The sequence below is a fragment of the Priapulus caudatus genome, unplaced genomic scaffold (genome assembly GCF_000485595.1).
Source record: "Priapulus caudatus unplaced genomic scaffold, Priapulus_caudatus-5.0.1 Scaffold709, whole genome shotgun sequence".
NCBI lineage: Eukaryota > Metazoa > Priapulida > Priapulimorpha > Priapulimorphida > Priapulidae > Priapulus > Priapulus caudatus.
In genome coordinates, this window is record NW_014577770.1 from 230,772 (window position 1) to 238,640 (window position 7,869).

Below are 7,869 nucleotides of genomic sequence, written 5' to 3' on the forward strand. Positions count from 1 at the left end.
TTTATTCTTGCCTACTATTATTTTCTAGCCTTCACGACGGATGGTCTCCTAAAGAGCTCGCTCCAGCCATTCAACAAGTGGACAGCTCTGTCACCTGGCGAGTGGATGTATGCTCTCGACATCGACTACTGCGATGAAAGCAACAAGTTTATGTTCTGTGACTGGCAACTAGTGTGCGTCCCCGAGGGAACACAGGGCCCACTGTTTCGCTGCCTGGGCAAACGCCACGCCGCTAGAGCTGCCGCTGACCTCAGACATTGAAGGTCGTGTATGGGTGACCTTGTATACTGACGTTCACCTTATATAGTGAAGGTCACATAGGGCTTAACTCAAATACTCATGCTGACTTTAAACCCTGAAGGTCACTTATAGCTGACCATAAACAGTGGAGGTCACATATGACTGACCTTAAACAATGAAGGTCACCTAGAACTCTTGATGTTGACCTCAAATATTTAAAGGCACAGCCTTCAATACTGATGATAAAAGCTGACTTTTCAATCTGATAATGCCACTCCATGTGTTATAGCAGTGGTTTCATTATAGCTTATACCACCAAGTCAAGACCCAATGGCTGCAAAGCATTTCCACTAATTGTCTACATGTTTCGAATAGCATAAATACATGTAATAGCTTCTTGAAATTGAGTAAAGAAACGAAATGTTTCTGAGAGCAGCGACACTTTTAATGCATTCTTTTTGAAACAGCATTTCCAGCAAGAGTAATGCGCACCAATAACGTCAACAATCTGTGGGACGGAGCAGCGTGCACAGTCCAACCATCCTTCTCTCCCCTCTTTCCCACCTACAGTAGGCGTTGTTCATCTTTGGACCGCACGAAGAAGTTGAGCAGCCGCGTGGAGAGATTGAACTACCGATGCAACATAACAGGACTGCTACGGATGAACGGCAACGCTAACGACCACCACGCCCACACATACGAACCGTGATCCACGTGGTGCAATAACCGATGCGCCGTAACAGGACTGCTACAGATGAATGATAATGCTAACGACTACTACTCCCATATGAACATTACTATGCCATATACGAACCGTGATCCACGTGATGCAATAACCGATGCGCCATAACAGGACTGCTACAGATGAATGATAATGCTAACGACTACTACTCCCATATGAACATTACTATGCCATATACGAACCGTGATCCACGTGATGCAATAACCGATGCGCCATAACAGGACTGCTACAGATGAATGATAATGATAACGACTACTATTCCCATATGAACATTACTATGCCATATACGAACCTTGATCCACGTCGTGCAATTCTCCGGTCCCGTCTCGAGGAATTTCTCGTAGAGGATGCGGCATCGCTCGAACTCCCGCAGCTGAATCTCTAGGTCGATGTAGCCGCGAAACAGCTTGTCCTTCGGGCATCGGCCGATCGCCATTCCCTGCGGGCGAGAAGGAAACGTGCAACGTCAAAACAGGCATGATGCCAAAATACACGTGAGGGACAAATACAGCGCGAGGTCAAAGTACACACTACGTAAAAATACACGTGAGGAAAAAATACAGCATGAGGTCAAAGTACAAACTACGTCAAAATACACGTGAGGGCAAAATTAGCATGATGGCAAAACACACACTACAAGAGTCAACATACACGTGCGAGGTCAAAATACATGTGAGGTCAAAATACGCATGAGGGTAAAATAGGCAGGTAAAAACATGTGCAGTCATAATTTATATTTAAGGAGGTTGAATTCCTTTTCTCGGAGAAATTGAATTCTTTCGAAATTTCCCTTGTCATAAATTTCTTCAAACAACCACTTCTTTTGAAAAATGTATTCTTTCCTCAAACTCCTACTGCAAACGAAACAAGTTTAGAAAAACGTGCAGGTGAGAAGTAAATTTTGTAGTCCGTCAAATAATTTAGAAATTGTAGGACACTGCTAAAAGATGCCATCTTGCTAAATAGTTGGAATTCTAGCAGTACATACCAGTATCTTGCGTGCAGTTTGGAGTTCTTTTTGCCGAATTTCAAACTGGGCAAACAAGAGCCACATTTTGGCGAATGTGAACCGCTTATGTGGAATAAGATCCAAACATGCTTTGTATACCTACAGAGAGAGAGGTAAGAACAACTGCAATTAGTCATTTGGTACAGCTATATAGAAGTAACCACAATGTCAATCATCAATGACTTAAAACAGCTATATATAGGTAACAATCACAATAATCAATCATTTGATACAGCTATATTATATAGAAGTAACAATTAACTACATCAATAAACATTGAGTTGGTACAACTATAGAGACCTGGCACCAAACCCCAATAATCAATAAATTGGTACAACTGTATGAAGGTAACAACAACACCAACCACCTCTCACAAAATTGCACGTAGTCAAAGAAAAACAACCATTGATGATGTGTACGCTTTTTAAACCATTATGATACCACATGCGGCTAGTTTACATTTCACTTATACCAGTGGCGTAGCCAGGAATTTTCAATAGGGGGGGGGGGGGCAAAACCAGCGAACTGCGCAAAATAGTGGATGACTTAATATTTTAATGGTTCCTCCGCCTCCCTCTCCACACCCTACGCTCCCCTACCTCTCAGCTCTGCAATCTTTGTTTTGGGCACCATGCGAAAAGGCGACATTTTTATTCGTTGTTCTCTGCTCCCAAGATCTGTAATTGTTCGGTGGCAGATCTAGGATTCGAAGGCAGGGGGGTGAAAAACAGGCGGGGTAATGGGGGCCCTCCCCTAGAAAATTTTGAAAATGTAGATCGTAGGAAATGGTATTTGAGGCACTTTTGAGTACATGTACAGCCTTCATTATGACTACGACAATTCTCTTTTTAGTAGAACAATTCATATTTATTTTATTTTTTTTAACTTTCGGATCAATGGGGGGGGGGCATGGCCCCCTTTGGCCCCCCCCCTAACTACGCCACTGACTTATACCTGATATAAATGTTTTAAGACTCTTGTTATATACATGCACACAGACATAATAAATGTGCTTGCATGTGGCTGTTGGGAATGAGTTAGTAACATGCTGAGCATTCCCAAAAAATCAAACTTTTGTTGCGAGTTTTAGCCATAAAAGGTGAGTAACACCAAAGCAAATGAGTTTAAGTCACTCGAGTCAAGCATTATATGCATAATTATGTAATCACGTTGTAATTTCCTTAAAAACAGTCCAAAATGTAATAATATGCTGTAATAGAACTATTGCAGATAAAAAAAAGAAAAATGTTAACAGCTTCCTAGATTCTATTTTTTATCTGATTTCTGGACAAAAACGGACGAAAATACATTTGTTTATAAAATTCGTGTGCCATGTGCACAGAATTTAATGTAAGTAGGCCTACATGCAACAGAAAATAATAATAAGCCGGACATATACCTGTCGTGTTTTTTCTCCGTCGTCTGCCACTAATTCCTCGAATAGTGCATAGTTAATCCACAAATAAATATATCTCCGCCAATGTCTTTTTTCCTGCAATGACAAGAAACTGATTAAGAAAGCGGAACCCTGAACAAGAACATTATACTGTGCTCCCCACTTTATCAGTCCTCGGATAAACGGGTGCATCGCTTATTAACGCACACGTGTTCGAAAAACAATCCTAACGCGTGCTGCTTCGCCCACCACCGCTTACTGTATACGCTGTATATTTCGCGAATTTCGCGAACGCGTCCCCGACCGCGAAAATAACAGCACACGAATAATATCGAATAATTCATAATTCACCAACCGCGAAATTAACCACTCGCGGAATTGTTCGTCAAGTCTGAATTCGCGAAAATATCTGTACGCGAAAAATATGGCATATGCAGTGTAATCCGTAGTACATTCTGTCCTAGATACAATAATGTAACCCAAACCCAAGAGGATAGGGGGGTATAGGATACACCTATATCCGATATAGGGTATAGGGGGGATAGGATACACCTATCCTCTTGGGTTTGGGTTACATTATTGTATCTAATTCTGTCCCAACAAAGCAGAAACCACTTTTCTATACATTATTACCGCTATATAACTAAGCGGACCCTGCTGGGATTGCTAAGCCCACGTCTGATTTCTGTTTACGACGTCTGCTTTTCATAGCATCATTTCATCACAGCATATTGTGCCCCCGCCCCCGCCCCCTTGCCAGCCTTCACTAGCATGCGTGCACCCCTACCCCATGAACATGATCTTTATACTTGAATCCACCAGCCAAAATAAACACACGTGAGTGATGAACGAAAGTTCAACCAATGAGAGTCTCTGTTGACTGCTGAACGAGGATGCCAGCCACTGCCAGCACAGTTTCGGGGCGCGTGTAGACTGTCCCGCGTTCGTTTTTCTGCAACGACGCAACCGTAGAGCAACCTGCTCTGTAGCCCGTCTTACATCGCGTAGGGATCATTCGTGTATGTAGGAAGTGAACTCAACAAACGAAATATGCCATCAAGTAGTCGATCGTAAGTACGAGTAGCAATACCCAGTAAGATCAGCACATGAATATCATGTGACTGCGAAAGTTGTTTGTACACAATGTCAAAATGGTATGACAACTTTAGTAGTTTATGCACGGCGTTAGTAAGGAGTCAGGTTATCGCAAAAAATATTTACAAGATTCGATCCATACGTTAGACCAAAATATTAGCTTGGTGGCCACAATTCACGCTTGTAATGTATACTTCTTCTTCTTCTACTTCTACTTCTATACTGGACAGTCCGTAAAGAATAATAGCCATACTATACAAGCTACAAGCGACGTGGTTCCAAAGAAACCCAACAGATTAACTAGGGAGCCTATAATATATAGGTACCGATTATTACTTGAGGTAAAAAAAACTTTTAGTTGATTCGCGACTAATATTTATTGTAGTAATAATATTAATAGCACAAAGCGCAGTGCGCAGTGGTGTGTGGTTGTGCAGGGTAGTGTGACTATCCCGCGATTCATCAAGAAGACCGACATTTACGTCAGTCAGTTTGTGCCACATAGCAATAGAGCATTCTGTAGCTGAGTACGCTCGTGCTTTCTTCACTCACAGGTCGCAGACTCCGGGGCTCCGACGCATGATACAACGAGAATACCAAAGAGACGACCCTCGACCGAAACCTCGCATCGCCAGAGGGCGCCACACCTCGCCTCAATCCCCGCGCGCGTGACCACTGCCTCGCCGCTGCCCGCCGCGGATGCGTTGACACACGATTGCATCCTTCGCTTTTGTTTTCCATCGGAAATCGGCTTGCACGCGTCGTAACGACCATGCCTCTCGCAAGCGCAGCCTCTCAGAGTGATCTTCTCTCAGAGTGATCTTCTCTCACAGCGATCTTCTCTCAGAGCGATCTTCTCTCAGAGCGATCTTCTCTCAGAGCGATCTTCTCTCACAGCGATCTTCTCTCAGAGTGATCTTCTTTCAGAGTGATCTTCTCTCAGAGCGATCTTCTCTCAGAGCGATCTTCTCTCACAGCGATCTTCTCTCAGAGCGATCTCACGCCACTCATCATGGATGTGAGCCTAGCCACGGAGTACAACGCCGATGCCGCTGTTGCCGCCGGCGATGGCATCGAGCGTCTGTGCGCGCGTCTCGCGGCGATGCCGTTCGGCGGCGCGGACATGTTGGACGCGTTGCGCAGCGTGCAGCGAGCGCTCGCGGCGACCTCAAGGCTACCACCGCGGCGCGCCGCCGCCTGGCGCGCGTTCCACGAGCGCGCGCTCGCCGCCGACCCGGCCGACGTGTGGAGCGGCAACTCGACGCGGCACGCGACCTACATTCAGCAGATCGGCTGGCTCATCGACGACGTCGAGCACAAGGTGCGCTGCACCACCAACTTCAAGCTGCAGTGTCTCGCGGCGCGTGCGGCTGCCCTCAGCCGGTTGCCGGGCGTTGTCGACGACGACGACGACGATGCGGGCTGGCCGCGGCCACTACGCGCGTGCGTGCGCGAGCACGACTACAGCGACACGCTGGAGGGACCGTCACGCTGCTGAGTGGGGGCGCCCCCTGGCCGCGGCCACTGCGCGCGTGCGTGCGCGAGCACGACTACAGCGACACGCTGGAGGGACCGTCACGCTGCTGAGTGGGGGTGCCCCCTGGCCACGGCCACTGCGCGCGTGCGTGCGCGAGCACGACTACAGCGACACGCTGGAGGGACCGTCACGCTGTTGAGTGGGGGCGCCCCCTGGCCACGGCCATTGCGCACGTGCGTGCACAAGCGCGACTACAACGACACATCCGAGGGACAGTCGGTTCGGTGGTGCCCCCTGGCTGCCACTACTGTGGGTGTATGTACGTGAGTGGTGGTGCCCCCTAAGAGTGGGCATGCCTGCTACAGCGAGTGGCTCAAAGCCGTGCAGAGCAAAGCGGCTGCACTCAATACTGGGTACTGGTGACAATGACACACCTTACAGGTCTGTCTCGAAGTGCCAAGGAAGGCATCGATGGGAGAGTGTCGAGGACAGCGGTGCACGGCAATGATGTGGAGCACCGTCCAAGACTCCTGAATACTACTGTGAAGTTCATCCATACAGGGTGGAAAGTTATCGCAGATTGCAGACAGCGCCATCTATAGAGCTGTTAAGGATAGCAGCGCCACCCTTGTTTCACTTGATTATCTCCCGTGTCTCACTCAGTGATATTGGGCAATTGAGCTCGCCAATTAAGAATGGCCCAACTGTTTTTGCATGCATAATTTACTGCTCCCCGAGTTGCTAGAATTGTGTTGTTATATATTGTGTTTGTTTTTATCTCTGCATGCAATTAACGACCAGCATTTGTTCATATACAGTGCATAATAATGAAATGCTTGCAACTTTTTCCATTCAATTGCAATTCAAGCAAACAGATGTAAGCGGTAAATGCTATTAGCTTATCCTATTGATGTATATAAATGGTTACAATAGAAACAAGGGGATCAGATATGATTATAGCTCAAAATTAGCATTACAACTGCTTTAAAATGTCACTTGGATTCTTCCAGTTTCCTATATAAAAATTGTGAGCCATAGTAGCAGTTTGCAACCATAACGTTATTACAGATAGGCAAATCTTAAACAAATTATGTTTAAAGGTCGACACCATTCAGAGTCAACCTCATGTCCACATGATAGATCTGGTAGGAATTGGAAACAATTTACTGATATATCACACCAAAATTTCGACTTCACAAACATTATTTCTTCTACAATGTACTGTGATGTAGCACAGTCATGTCTTACGATCACGGAATGTTTGATGTACCCTAGTAAATACGTGCTGCCATTAAATTCAGGTTCAAAGCCATAACTAGGAGCTGTGATTCAACTGCTCGAATATTAAATTTTAGACTTGAGTTCACACATAAACCAACCTGTAGAAAATGACGTATGCATGCCATATACCGAAACATTGAAAGGCATTCTACCTTATCTACAGCAAGCTGTTGAATAGCTGATTACACTGGCGTCCACAGGTCTTAAGAAAGTAGAAGCACAGAAGGATAAAATCCTCAGTGATAATAAAAAGCAGGCGTGGCCCGGTGCTGCATGCTAGGGGGGTCTGGGGGCATGCCCCCCTGAAAATTTTTTGAATGGTAGACGTCTGGAGATGCAATCTGGTGAGTCTTGCGAGAGAGATTTAGGAACAAAATGTAGAGTCTTTAACCCAAAATTTACTGGAAGCACTGTGCTTCCAGTGCTTCTATCTGCGGGCGCCACTGGCTGATTATGTATGCTATAGACATAAACAGCAGCACAGCTTCTTATAGCAGTTTGCACTGCCACGCACACATTACGCCACGCACACATGGATACCACAGGCCAATCGTTTTCATCCCCTCGCTTGCCAAACTGTTGTAGGTTTGAGTCGCCGGTGATTCGTGTGTTTAGTCCAACAGTAGCTG

The 7,869-nt window shown here is 45.9% G+C and overlaps 1 protein-coding gene across 1 annotated transcript in view; it reads right to left on the minus strand.

The window, feature by feature from the left end:
• LOC106812979 (crooked neck-like protein 1) overlaps nucleotides 1-7,869 on the minus strand; it is a 29,880-nt gene that overhangs the window by 14,089 nt on the left and 7,922 nt on the right. Inside the window, exons 7-9 of the mRNA XM_014817015.1 lie at nucleotides 3,391-3,483; nucleotides 1,971-2,090; nucleotides 1,275-1,421 (exon numbers count right to left, since the gene is read on the minus strand). Of these exons, the coding sequence (XP_014672501.1) occupies nucleotides 1,275-1,421; nucleotides 1,971-2,090; nucleotides 3,391-3,483 (360 nt within the window). The remainder of the gene's footprint in view (nucleotides 1-1,274; nucleotides 1,422-1,970; nucleotides 2,091-3,390; nucleotides 3,484-7,869) is intronic.